Source organism: Aythya fuligula, chromosome 15 (assembly GCF_009819795.1).
Source record: "Aythya fuligula isolate bAytFul2 chromosome 15, bAytFul2.pri, whole genome shotgun sequence".
In the NCBI taxonomy this organism is placed as follows: Eukaryota; Metazoa; Chordata; class Aves; order Anseriformes; family Anatidae; genus Aythya; species Aythya fuligula.
This window is the reverse complement of record NC_045573.1, coordinates 13,473,951-13,488,680: the sequence shown is the minus strand read 5'-3', so window position 1 is coordinate 13,488,680 and position 14,730 is coordinate 13,473,951. Positions and strand designations below refer to the sequence as shown.

General features: G+C 45.5%; 1 protein-coding gene across 5 annotated transcripts in view; it reads right to left on the bottom strand.

Moving 5' to 3' along the window:
• Positions 1-2,509: 2,509 nt before the first annotated feature.
• Positions 2,510-14,730, bottom strand: part of CARHSP1 (calcium regulated heat stable protein 1) — a 36,325-nt gene continuing 24,104 nt past the window's right edge. For all 5 annotated transcript variants that reach the window (XM_032197504.1, XM_032197503.1, XM_032197500.1 and 2 more), the window contains one exon: positions 2,510-2,892. In XM_032197504.1, coding sequence (XP_032053395.1) covers positions 2,730-2,892 — 163 coding nt within the window. In that variant the 3' untranslated portion in view covers positions 2,510-2,729. The remainder of the gene's footprint in view (positions 2,893-14,730) is intronic.

Here is a 14,730-nt window from a genome sequence, read left to right as displayed (position 1 = left end):
TTTTATCACGGAAAAAAAATTAACAATTTGTCATTTTGGCAAATAAAATATTTTAAGCAGATCTGTTGTATATTGCTTGTCTGTACAATTAAATGACTAAATCAGATCCTTCGCATGTCAGGTTTGCATGATACTGAACAGTTAAAAAATATGTGTGTACAAAATAAAATCCCCACAGGGATGAGGAAGGGAATGTGTGATGCCCTCCTCAGAAAACACCTAGCCTTCTAACACACTTTTCATATGCTTACTTCCCTACGGTAATTCAGCCTCAACCATTTTAATGGAAGCAGATGCTGGACCAGACCCAGTTGTAGTGCAAGAAGAGACTTAAAAGAGGACCAGAGTCTATTTGCTGCTTTGTATGTACCCAACTGTGATGCAATTAATTATTGGGTCACTTCATCGTTGTTCCTTATAGTAGCAAAAACCTGTGCAAAACACTGTGCAGGACCAACACCATCTTTGTTTTCTACCTCAATTATGATCGTCTGTGTGCACATGCCCTCATAGCAGTTACCTTGCTAGTCCTGTGCAGCCATTGCCAGTAGGTAAGGTTACTTACCTACCAATCTATCACTCAGGAGGAGGAAAAAAAATATCCATAGTCCCTTGCTTCTAGTGTGCTTTCTCTAGTGTGAGCTTATAGCACTAGGACATGCACAATCCCTCCCACTTTTGGCAGCAGCTTCTTGGGTCCCAGCCCCTGAAAGCTGTCTAAAGCTTTGCTGCAGCATTTTTGGCTGCTGACTGCTTTTTTTTGGGAGCACCTTCTGCAGTGTTCTAGCCTTGATCCCCCAGGGTTCAGTCAATGCAGCCAGGCTCTAATGTATGCTAATACAAATAATAGCTAATATTAAATACTATATAAAGATGTATTTGCAGAAATAGTAGTGTATATTATAGGATAATAGATTACACAGCCAGAAAACTTGCTAACTTCCTCCCTAACGCTTCTGGTAACACACCTGATCATACCAGTCTGCATGTGCTGGCACCTCCTCTGTCTTTAATGCTAATTGTCCTCAATACAGATTAAGCAGAGAGCAGACTGAAGACATATATTAAAGCATTATAATGGTCGCATTTATTGTAAAGGAAGCAATGTGTGATATTCCACAAGTTAGTGTTAAACCCACCATTAGTTAATCATGTTGTCAGAAAACAAAACAAAACAAATAAAACAGCACTGCAGGCTCAGCCTTAGTATACACTACAGTGTAATAGAGGCACAGCTTAAAGTAAACCAAGCCATCACAGCAGCTACTAACCTTCATGGAGCTGAGCGCTCCGAGGTCAGCCCTTGGAACAGCTCATCTGCTGGGAAAGAGTCTTGAGACATTTCATGACAGCAAGTGCCTATTGTTAAAACTGCAAAGAGGCAACTGAAGTGATGCTGTCATGTAACTGACAGAAGAGTAGCATGCCATCTTTTTCTATTTTTATTCTTTTTTTTTTATTATTATTATTTGCAAAGTCAATAAAAATCCACTGGTAGGAAACAAAAGGGAAAGATGCTTCATTTGGAAAAAGGTATGGAAGGCAAATGGGAGCAGTATAGTTGCACATCAACTACAGGAAATCTTGCAGGCAGAGCATCAGGGCAAGGGTGACCATATCACATCATACCAAGCAAGTCTTCCAAGGAAACACGGCTGCAGAATCTACGTTGCCCAGGCAGCTGAGCCTGTTAAGTAACTTGCACAGTATACACTGAGCTAAACAGCGTATCATAGAATCATATAACTTGCTTTGCAGAAGTACAGTTATTTTGTCTGTCGAGTGAAAAACCCTAGCAGACATTCATCATCTATATGCAATCAAGAAGGTAAGCTTCAGATTTGTATAAATTCAGATACACCCAGAGGCTACAAAGCTACGCTACAGCTTTCTACCACTTACCTTAAAGCAATTTTTTTTTAATTTTTTTAAATTTTTTTTTAATACTGGCCTATAAAATCAGGTTAATCAACCATCAAGGCACCAAAGTAAATTCACAAACAATCCAGGCTTTTTTTTAAAAAAAAAAAAACAAAAAACACAAAATTCCACACCTATGAAGACAGATCATATGCAAACACTGCACCTGAAGGACACCCAGCCATGGCCAAGAGCACATAACCACCAGATGGAGATTCTCCACCATGCAGCAGCTGCTCTGTTTGTGAGCTTCCCTCCATCAGGAAAACAACTGACAGCAAGGAACAACTTGCTCACTCTAAAGCCAAGGCATTCGAGCTCTGCTGCAGCAGTAAGCATGCTCTAACACTTGCAGAAGAGCAGCTCAAAGGATTACGGTGCTCACGCACCCATGGGGCCTTGGACCTGCACCTCTGCTGTGGCTGTGTGCTGCAAGAGCTCTCCTTCAAACCTCTCCCTGACTACCCTGGGGATTCACTAGAATTGGTTCACAAGATAAAGGAAAAAATAAATCCACCCCCCTCAAAGCACATAAACTAAATCTCTTTAAAATACATTTTTATGAACACATTAATATATATATTTTTAATTTCATTACCATCTGGATTGCCTTTTTTTTTTTTTTCATTTTAAAATCAGGCCTGCTGTAAATATGGTAATATTGGCCTACTTCTGCTGCTGTTGACAATGCAGTATTTCCTCCCGCACAGTACCTAGACTATTCTTAGGTCAGGTTCCCTGCAGCCAGTTGTCGAGCAGTGACCCACACAGGCAGTGTCCGCAGCAGCGGCGCTGCCTCTGGGACGCCTTCAGGAGCTGATGACGTGCCCCGACCAGGTCTCGTGCTTGGTTCCTGGGGCGAGGTGGGTAATCACGACCTCCACGGCCTGAAGCTTCTCGTTCTTTGGAGGAATGGTGCACACCTTGTAGGTGACCTCGTCCCCTGCCACGGGAACGTACTCGCCTTCAATGCTGTGGGAAGAAAGCTTCAGTTAATCATAACTCACCCGCTTACTTAAAGTTTTATCACCACAAATGCTGTATGTGCTTAAGATACTTCAGCTTTTCTGTTTGTTTTAATAGAACCCATCAGTCATCAAAGCTGAGGTTGATTTTGGTTGTCTCACAGTAAAATCCTATGAAATTTCTGCAAACAACACCAGATTAGAAAATAATAAACAACTTTACATACAACCTCTAATATGACTTTAAAAAAAAAAATAATCCACTGGACCCAACTTTGAACAATACTATGAACCTCACACCTTCACACATTCCTATAACCTCTTACTCATTGGCAGCACTAGGGGGCAGGGCTGACACTTCAGTGCTTTGTTTTGGGATCTGTGTTTTTTGTTGTTTTTGTGTTGTTTTGTTTTTTTGTGTGTGTGTGTGTGTTCTGTTTTTTTTTGTTTTGTTTTGGTTTGTTTTTTTTGTTTTTTTTTTTAAACTATAGGAAGTTGGTCCCCCACCCTTTCTTAAGGTTATGACGTTTTGTTTTGTTTTTTCCCCCCTCCTCCTTTTTAAAGAAAGATTGTTCAATTGTAGTCACTGATTTTATCTTTAGGTTACTCCCCCATCACATGTGGTTTGCCTGGGGCATTTAAAAAAAATAAAGCAAGCCCAAGTACAACAGCGTCAAATGACTTAAAATCACTTGCTGGGAAATAAATGAATAATTAAATTAGTTCTGTAGCCCTGATGTGTTCCACCAAAAAAGCTCTCCTCCAGCAGCCAGTCGCCCATTTCTACCAATCCTCTCCCAGTGTGATGAGGTGGGGTACTGGAGGAGGTGGGGTACTGGACACCTCGCACTCTGCATTTGTCACTGGATTTGAATCTTATCTGGAAACAGTGGGAAGTGACAGAAAGGCTGGCACCTTCTACCTAGAGTCACGTACTGAGGAGACAGCACCGCGAAGGGTAACGGCCTTCCTCACCTCCCTGTTCAAGATCAGAGCTTTTTAATAAAAATCCCAGCATGTGCCACTGCAGACATGGAGAGATGCCTTCCAAAACCACATTTTCACAATCCTTTGACAGGATGCTACCTCACCCTTCTTTAAATATACCTACACAAGCCTGTGCTCAGGATTCCCTTCTCTGACAACACAGGCTCTTGATTTCTTTTTGTTTAGAGGCTTTTCAGCATCTCACAGCAGCACCGCATACCATCTGTAGCTAGAACAGGCCAGGTGAACAGATAACATGCTAAATATAAAATCTGGATGCCTTGTGCACATGACTTGCTTGTGTACTTTTTTGAGAGGGGTGGGGGGTAGTCCAGAGAAAGGGAGAAAAAAAAAAAGAGGTCTTCTAGGTCAGGACTGGACTGTTGTGTTTGTTATTTGCCTTCACTGAGGGCATGTTCACAGCACCCAGGAATTTTACCCTGTAAATGCTTCTGTCACTGCAGCTGCAGAAGTTAAAGGCATTCCCAAGGCCTGTGCTTTGAAACATGTTCCTCAGATCCTATCTCCCTGGACTAACCTCCAGATTGCAGGAATCAGACCCAGGAGGGCACGTCCTAAGCTGAACTCTTCAGAGTGGTGCCTGGGAAAATGGCAGTAAATTGCAGGCAGAAAAAATATTTACCAAAAACCCAAGATAAATCCTCCTTCATCAGTCCCGACAACCCTTTCCTTACCACAAAGGCTGATCTGGCTGACCTTTATTTACTTCCAAAGTCCCCTGGCCAGCCTTCAGCCCAGCCCTGCGTCACACTGCACACACCGTGGTTGAGCTCCCACCTCTGGATTCTTGCTGTGTCCATCTCCTTCAGTTATTGCCTTTATCTATAACCCTCACCCCATTTCTAACAGGTCTGATATTTCTTTTAGCCGTGAAGGATTCGCACACCCAGTACTGACTATCCTTTTCGGAGCAGAGATTCATTAACCTTTCTTACTGCCAAAGGATTTTGCCACCATGCTTAGCCCTGCCTTTGAATGAAAGGATTTCATGCAAGGATGGGAAGAGGTTACTTGTACTGTCTAACAGCTGGAGAAGTGGACATGAAACCTCAAGAAGAGATGCAGGAGAGGGTCAAGCCCTGACTAAAACTGGAATTCCATGTAGAGAAATGACAATATCTCCCACCTGAATCTCTTGAATGAACCAGTAGGTTCGATCCTGGTAAGGCAATGCCCCATTGCCACGCGGTTCTTTTATGCTTTCTCAAGTACTGATCACTGCAAAGCAGCAAAAAGGCAATAAAGCCATGGGCTGCACTCCAGAGCAAGACAGAAATGTGCCCCAGTGTCTAAGCTGGCCTTGAAGTCCTGGCAGGACCTTTGAGACAGTTTCTGCCACAGATGAAGTCAAGGACTGTCCTGTGTCAGAGGCTGGGCGTCCTGCTGCTGCTCCGCGTTAGCACAGCTAAAACACAAACTAAGAGTTCGGTGAGGGAGAGCACGTTCCTGACAGATTGTATTAATTGGTACCTGAAAGCCTAGCATTGATGGCAGCAGCCTGAAGCCCTGCGAGTAGCATGGGAATACCCTGGGGACAAGGAGCCAACCCAATGCAGGCAGAACTGCCCAGCCATCCTGCACCCCTGTGACAGACAAATTAGGCATCAAAGGCAGGGATCAGGACACCACCACCACAAACAGAACACAAACACTAGAGAAAAATAAAGTGCAAATGAACACTTGATTGTTCTGAGTGCGGTAACTCATGAGCATCAGCTACATGTGCATCATGCTGCTGCAGTGCTCATGCATACAGATGAATGAACCCTCAGTCCCCCAAACCAAAGGACTGCTGTTATTTGAGCTAAAAACACACTGCCATGAGCAGTAACACACAACACAACCCCATGTAGGGCAGCAGTCCCACCTGAGCAAGGTAACATTTTTTGGTGGAAGACACTACCACACAAAAGCATTATCTACACAAAAAGACACCGGACTAGCAAAAAACAGTGAACAGAACCATCTCCCAGCTCAGATGTAATGAGTGTAGACAATACGAGCCGATGCAGAAAGTCTGCATTGACTCAAGTGCAGCTGAGCCACTGGAACAAATTGTAACAAAACGTGTTTCTTCATCTGGCCTCGAGCAGCGGGACCATCTGCAGACAGGGTTTCAGGGAGCAGAGGCAGAGCTGTTACTTGAAGCTGGAGCTAAAGCAGCATCTCCTCTTGATGTTATGGCTGCCCGCCCCACAACCCCGAGCCTCACTTTTGATTCCTGCACAGAGGATGAACACGCAGAGCAAGCAGCGAGCTCGGAAGTCACTGCTTTGCAGGAACCAAACAAAACGGATGCCCTGCCCAGGAAAAGATCTGAAGTTTGGCTGAAAAGCCTTTTTCACAAACAGGAACCTTACATGTTCTCTAAAAGCTCCTGTAAAACAGGATGAGATGCAGTTAGCAATATAAACATTTGAAAACTGCAAAAGGTATTAGTAGGTGGGGCTAAGCGAGAAGGAAAGTGGAGTCACGCTGTCTGTTGAAGCGCCAGAGACATACCCATACATAAGGACAGTGTTTTAAGCTCCTGAAAAAAAAAAACAAAAAGCAATTAGATATCACTTGAATATTCAAGTGAGGAAGGAGTACAGCTCAAGAGCTAAAAGTGATGTGGCTTTTGTTGGGATGCGTTTGGCTTGAAATTGAAATATGAATTTATACCAGGATGAGCTCTGGTAAGAAAGGGGTTGCAGGTGCCCTGGTAACCAAAGTGGTGCTGTTTTTTCCATGAAAATAAGAACAAGCAAATTGGTACGCACACAGCAGTGGTATGCCTGACGTACAACAGGCTGCAGTCAGGGAGAGGAGAAGCAATGGGACCAAGCCAGACTAGAGGCTGTGCTCTCAGCTGTCACTGAGAGCCACCGCATCCCTCGGCAGTTGTTAGACCAGTGGCTGGAGTATCATCTACTGTACCTCGTCTGCACAGAAAATAAAAAGCGCATTAACTCATTAAAAAAAAAAAAAAAAAAGGCAAGTTTCTGACCCAAGATTCTTAAGCTTGAATCATGAGGTTAATTACTGCTGTTCCTTTCACCTGTGAGGTCACATTAGCCGTGAAAAATGCACAGCCCTAAGGATTACCCTGAAAAATACACTTTTCTCCACTAGAAAGCACTTCTTACAAGATTATGCATTACATGTATTCTGACAGCATCAGATCCTTTCTTGGTTTCTTACCTTATTCAAACTGACACTACAAGAGACTGAAGCTTGTGATAAAACCCTCATTCCATCCCAACACTCCTTTTTCTCATCCCCTAGTTTGTCTCTTTTTTTGCTTGACCTGATCAAGACCAGGACTGTCCTTTGCACAGCTATGTGAGAAGGCTGTGGCCACACAAGCAGCTTTAATTTTGTACTCTGTTTTCAGTCTTTAAGCCTGTCTCCCACAGATCAGATATCCTTTTTTTTTTCCTGCAGCCTTCTGGCTACTCGTTACTCTTGGTGCCTACCAAATACACGATTAACTCATTGTCCCCAGTGCATGTGAAAAGCAAGAGGACAAAAGTCTCAGTTTGCAGCCTGATTACACCTGTTTGTGAACAGTGTAAGAGCACAGTGTTTGCTCACCAAATGCTGCCTCTGGAACAGTGGTACTGGGTACATGCAGGCTGGCTCCAGCAGCAGTATCGCTAAGTGATGCTTAGAAGCAGGAACGAACAGCATCCAGATCACGCAGTGTTTTTGGTGGTGTCAAGAAAGAACACTGTAATGGCACTTGAAAGCTGATGAGATGGCAGAGCTCCACACTGGATGGCAGAGCTGCAGGAAGATCCTCCATCAGGAAGCAATTGCCTTAAGTGCTGGGAGGTAACGAACTGGGGGAGATTGGGGAACGTACACAGAGATCTTGGAACAGATTCTGTCTGCAGCAGCTGCTCTGTACACAATGTAAGTTACCCAGACAAGTTCGAAGAAATTAAACATGGACTTCTTGATGTTATATGTTGATGAAATATTTTGTATCTTTTCTACAAATACATGTTTTATATCCATGTAATTATTTTTACTCTATTTAATGTTGATCTAAAGACAAATGCATTAGGAGACTTGTACGCATGTTCCTATTCAAACTAATGCCTACTGATGTATCCAGGAACTTTAAGACACTTTGATAAATTAAGCTAAAAATGTGAAATGTTTTCCTGATGCTTGTGTCAGAGAGAGACACAATACAGCAAGCTTTAGATTATCCAGCAACTCCCATTTCCCAGCTCAGTGCCAGTCTGGTGCGGTGGAGCATTTTTATCTTGCGCTATTTTTAGGGAGCTGGGAGGTTATTAGGAAATTACCTAAATAAGAAATGTTCTAGCTCTTCCTCCTCACAGCTGTTATTCATATTCCAAGGCACTAGTTAAACCCTCTGGGACAAAGACGAAGTCAAATGGAAACATTTTCGAGCACAAGTTTTCAGGGAATTCAGAGCCGTGTTGGTCAACAAGGCTGCCACAGCTCACACCACGCAGCCAGCTCCCACGGACCGACGGGCTGCGTTATTTTGGCGGCTTCTCAAAGCTCATTTCGCTCCTCAGCATGCCTCCCAGACCTCTTGTGTTTTTACTAAACAGCAGACCCAAACAGAAGTGAACCATCCTGAGTTACTGATCCTGAATGCCCTCCCGTGCAGCCTTGGCAGGTATCAAAGATGCCAGCAATGACTTTAAGGAGGCAGCAGGCAGGCAAACCAGGAGCACGGCTGCCTCTCACCCACCAGTCACACTCATAGCTGGGACAGACAAGTGTGAAAGAGGTCCAAGCACCGAGGAATCCCAGCTGTAAACAACCAAGGTCTCACCTATAGGATTGTCCTGGTCTCTGGGGGATCTGGCCCACTGCAGAGATGTTCCCAGGTGCTGCCACATCTCCCCACTCAGATCTCCAGTCATGGTTTTTGAATCCATGCTTGGGGACAGTTACACCTCCATGCCCACTCAGCAGCCAGTTCAACACCAAGCAGCCCACCGGGCACCAAGAAGGAAGTGGTGATCGCAACAGGCAGAGCTTTCCAAAGAGGCCCACCAGGACTCAGATGTACAGAAAATGCCTGTTCCTCCGAGCATCCAGCTTGGATCCTGTCACAGCAATACCTCCCGTTTAACCAGGGCTTTGGCTTCTGGATGCAGTCGTCTTCTGTGCTCACTAACCAGAGGCTCCATCCTCGGGCACCTACGGCCTCCTGCACTGCCCAGCCTGCAGGCAGTGTAAGTCTCAGCTTTCCCTGTCAGGGCTTTCATCACTCAGGTGGAGGTTCTGGAAAGGCTGTGCTACAACTGTGGCCGCAGCAAGCTGGCATTCCTTGCAGCATGCAAGTTTCCTGAGCCAACCTGGGGGTGGATGGGAACCCTAAGGAAAAGGTTGCCCGTGTTTTTTTAACATCCAAACTCCTCCCAAGCAAGAGCTGCTGTGCTGCAGCAAACAAGTTACTGCTTTCAGGCACTTCAACAGTGGCAGCACGGCACCAGGAGGGGAGCACATCAGGAAGGAAGTGTGCTCAAAGCAGGCAAGTCATCGAGTGCCTTGAGTACTTGGAAGGAAACCTGAAAGCTCAGGTTCGGCTTCCCAGCAGCCCCAGAACAGCTGCCTGCAGCCAGCAGAAGCCGCTGCTGGTTCCCAGGAAAGAAACAGGGGCTGGACGGGTCTGCTCCCTCAGCTCTCATTCAGCTCTGGGTTTGTTTCTAATTACCAGTTAATTTCCAATCCGTATTGTTACGCCCCACTAGGAGAGCAGCAGCATGAAGATGTCAGCATTGATGTTGTGCATTAAACACAGCGAGCTGGCGGCAAGTCAGAGGAAAGCAAGCAGTGCGATAAGACGCCTCCATGGGTGTGGGCAGCTCCGACAGCCAGGCTCTGCGATGCGGTGGGACAGTGGCCAGGACACAGCTGGGTTCCTCCCTGCAGGAAGACGCTGCTGATAGCATGGCTCCAGCACAGCCAGAAACCAAATGCAGCAGAACAGGACCGTATCTCCACCTGGGATCCCGCTGGGAGACCATTTCTGTGCTTGTTTTTTCCCCCAGTACTCCCGAGTTGCGGGCCCTAGGAGCATATTCTCCCGAGGTCACAGCACACCGTGTGAGCAAAGCACAGCAAACGCTGCCTCTCTCCAGGGACCCAAAGGTGCTGTGCAGCGAAGCCCTGGGGGAGGTACAGCGCCAATTCTACAAAGCCATCATTAGACATGGGGTCAGGAAAGTGGCCTGAAGGGCACCCTGAAGGCCTCTCTGCAATGCAGCATTTTCCCCTTCAGAGCCAAGCTCCAGCAAACTGCAGAAACCCACAAGCACTGCACGTGTTTTTTTTTCTCCTGTTCCAAGAAGTCAGCCACTTTTTCAAATGAAACTCCTTTTTTAAAAAGCGTGGTCATTAATTCCTCGCTGCTCTCTGCTGCTGTCTCCTTGCCTTGCCTTTGCAGGTACGCAGGCTCCAAGCCAAATCCCAGCCTAATGCGAAGGCCCTGAGGGTAAACGAGACTCCTGCACGTGCTCACCCCCAAACACACTGGGGAAGCAGATGTGTGCGGTTCCTGTGTGCTGCCCAGAACATCATCTGACCTACTGTCACAGGCACCTCCAACTCGCCCCTCTCCACCCCGCAGCCCAACCCCAAGGTGCACAAGCTGCGGGGAACCTTGAGAGCCACCACCCAGGGGATTCCCCAGCCCGCTCTCCAGAAACATGCCACCTCTGCAGGAAGTGTATGAAGAGTGAAACTGAAGCCACAGGGGTGGTTACATTCCAGTGATGGTCAAAACATGAAGTAGTTGTGAGAGCTGAGTTACTGCAGCCATGAAACACCAGCAGAGGAGGCGAGGTGTTGAGGATGGTACAGTTCTCAGCACTGGCACTACAATACCACCATCAGATCAGTGACAGTGGGGCACAGCATCAGAGAGGCTGGAGAAGACCCTTAAGATTAACATGTACATTATTTTAAAATTTACTAAAGGGTTTACCAAAAAAAATTTATACCAGTTGAACTCATTTTCCTTTGCTTCCAGCGCCGTTATCTTGAATGACAATCTCAGTGACTGCTGCATCCCCATGCTGCCAGCTGGGGTTTTACATCCACTACTAGCAGGCACATTTTGTTTTCTGTTCTGGAGATGGGCATAGTACTAAACTGAGCATGATAAAACCAAAAAAATCCCACATTTCCCTAGAACAACCCTTTGTACCAACTTGAGAAGTTCTTTCAGCAAGTGCAAGGAAGCAGCACTCGCCATGCACATAGCACAGGAAGCACCAACAAGCCTGGGGCTTGCTCCTTCAGCTGGCTGGCAGGGGCAGGACGCTGCCAGCATGGCACCAGCCCCAGGACGTGCAGAGGAGCAGCCGTGCGGATTGGTACGCGAGAGCTGGCTGCAATCTGCCCATCGGAGCACCGTCAGCGCTGCTGTTGTGGTGCACTTCCAGCCACAGATGCTTCACCCCCAGACCAGCCTGCAGAGGTGCCACGAGTGCTGTCAGGGAAGTGCCACCGCCTGCAGTGACTGTCACCAGAGCTGCCACCACACCTCACTATCTGCCACAGGAGGAAGGCTTGGAAGGAAATGCCACCACCTGCCCCCCGCAGACATCGGCATTTCGAGAGAACTGCAGGCTGCCCTGGCTCACCGTGCACTTCTGTGTAGCTGCACCTCTTCAGTTCAAAGAGGAACCAGCCCAACACAGCGTCTGGGTTGGGTTTTAGTAACACAATTCTTCTCTACACTCCTCAGAGCTATCTGTTAACCCAGACAAAGCCACACTGACAAAACCCCTTCAATAATTGCTTTCTAAACTGACTTTTTTAGGCTGTATTTCCCCATACCCGATAAATCCAGCTCCCCAGTAACACAGCTTTGCTGCAGACTCCATTCATAAACCACACCCGCACGACAGAAGCACAGTATTCACCTTGAACTCCAGCAGATACTGAAACTAAAAATTTTGCAACGCCAAATGAAGGAGCGAGAGTTTGAATGCCACATGCCACACATGCTTGAATTTATTTTTAGGCTAACACTCATTCATTTATGGAAATGTAAACATCATGTTAAGTATAATTAGCTTCCCCCCCCCCTTTTTTTTTTTTTTGTAAGATATGGGAAAGAGAGATTCCATTTTACAGAAGGCATTTCCATTGAAGTGTAACCTTGCTTCCCAAAGCTCAGGGGGAAAAAATTATTCTTTCAAATTAAATTTTTATGTTTAAAATCTTATTAACCTGCAAGATTGGCAGCTGCTCCTGATGCTCAGAGCATTCACTGATCACCACAACATAGAGCCCTCTGCTGTGTTCTTCACAGTCTTACTGGATCTAAACTGGCAGACCATTGTAATCATGTTCCTGAAATCCTAGCTTTCAGGAAGAACTGATTCAGCAGAAACAATCCTCTTTCTTTTCACAAGTAGATGTCTATAACACACTGAGACAGTGAACAGGTTGATGTCTATCCCACATCCAGGTTTAACCTCGGAAAACACCTAGAAAAGCACTGCATGACAAACCTAAGCAGTATCTCAAAACCCACACTATGCACAGAGTCATTGGAGTCTTCCCGAGACACGGTGATGGTTACAGCATGCTGCTGTAAAAAGCAATTCTCATTAGTAAAGAGCAACGTTTCTAACTCACAGTGAACTCCACTGAAATGAAAGACATTATTAATTCATCTTTCCAGTGCTACCTTGCACCAGAATTAAGACAGTGATACCATCACCCTCTAGCACTAAAAGCTGTTTCCAACTAATTCAGACACACTCAGAGTAATTAAAGAATAATAACGTGCTGAAAACTTCAGTACTTTGATGATAGCGCTTTGTAATAACATGTTCAGGCAGAAACATCAGCTATGTTTGAGTCTAAGCTCTGCAATTATTCCTATATAGAATACCCTAAAAATTATGGCCCAGTCCTGGTTCAATGTAAATAAATAAATAAATAAATCCTGTTGACTTCAAAGGAGGAGAATTTAGCCTAGAAGACTTGCATAAAGTGCATCCTTCAATCTTACAAAATTCATATGAACTTACCTTGCTAAAACATCTCTGAAAGAGCAAGAAAAATAGTCTTTGAATGCATTAATTATATGCTTAAAGAGGAAAGACATCATCCACCTGCTATGGAGATGGAAGGAGCGAAGGGTCATAAAGCAAGGGAGAGAGGGAGGTTGAACATCAGAAACAATTAAGAACCAGGTCTGTTCTTTAGAGGAAGAGATCAACCAGGGAGGCAGTGGACCCCATCACCGGAATTGTTAAGAGGAGGTTGGGAAATGCATCTGCCAGAAAGGCACACGCGCCCTCCAGCAGCAGGCAGGGCAGAGGAGGTCCCCTCCAATCTTCTCATCTATGGTAAACAGAAGACCCCTGCTCTGTTTTAAGGGATCTGCTGTGCTACAGAAAAACTGCAGCATGCCCTACTCTGTGCAGCGTGACACAGAGACGAGCTGTTCTCCACCAGCACAAGAATTACACTGAAATGAAGCAATTAAACCTGAAGAGAAGCAGCATGGCCTGAGGGCTAGGACAACAAATTGAGACCTGGGAAGCCAGAGCTTAGGCTGAAGCTGGAGCTTGCCATGCCCTGCCCATGCATCAGCTCTCCCCCCCTCATCCTTTATCTACTCCAGCTTTTTGTTGCAGGGGCAGGCTGAGGGCATGGCCGAGTGAGGGTAAACAGAGAACACGACACACATCAGCAAAATAAACATGCTGAAAATACATCAAGAAGTGCGATTGCTCATGAACCTTTACAACCACAATGACTTGTTCGATACTGTTTTTAGGATAGATCGATTGGGTGAAGGAAAGGGGAAAGATGGCACGCCACATCCAGGCCATATTCATTTAAATATAGTATAGAGATGGCTCAGAGTCAAAGCGTTTTGAAAGCATCCAGGATTGATACGGTTAGTAGCAGAGCCCACAAGAGGGGCCACCTGTGAGATGGGGCCTCTCACACAGGCCACTGAAAGCACTGCAGTCAAAAAATAACCTTTATAAAAAAGTCATATAGGTCCTCAGCATAGGAGACATGCTGGGGTCTTAAACAGAAACAGTGAAATGGAGTGGGATTGAGAGCAGGAGCAGCACGTGTACCCAGAATGGTCCATCATGCAGTAAACATTTCAGAAAAATTGGAAGAAGGCCAATGTGCTCAAAGGACACATGCTAACCACATGAGCAGGAAAGATAACTGGGGCCACCTGGATAATTTGGTAAGGCTTCTATTGACTTACCACCGGATAACCACTCCAAACAAAAAACGAGGATTATACAGCTTCAACATAGCAAGCAATAGGCAGATTAAACATGGTGACAGATCTAAAAGAGGTTACTGGAAAATAAACATTCAGTGATCTTAATACAGGCCCGCAGAAAACAGTTTCAGCCTCCATGCTGGTGAACATCTCAATCTGGAAACAAATATAAAATTGTCTACTAAATGCTGCAGATGAGCCAAACAAATAAAGACGACAGCGTGGTCACAGAGCAATCTGGATGCCTTGGCAAGCAGGGCCTGTTCCAGTCAGATGTGCTGCAGTGCAACCAAATATGAAGTCATGTATCCGGGAGCCAGGAATGCAGACCCTGCTGCCAGGGGATGACAGACTGCATCTGGGACTGCACCAAACTCTCACACTGCAGAGGATGCAGAGGTCAGAGCAGATAAGCAATTCAGCAGAAGACTAGGGATTAGAAGGGCTAATGCTATTATGGGACATATAGAAAGAGAAACAGAGCAGGAGCGTGGAAGAGATTTTTATCTCTGTATACTGAAACTATCCATACATTATTTTTAAGTGATATTTAAATCCTGCAGCACAGTTAGAAAAGAAAAGATT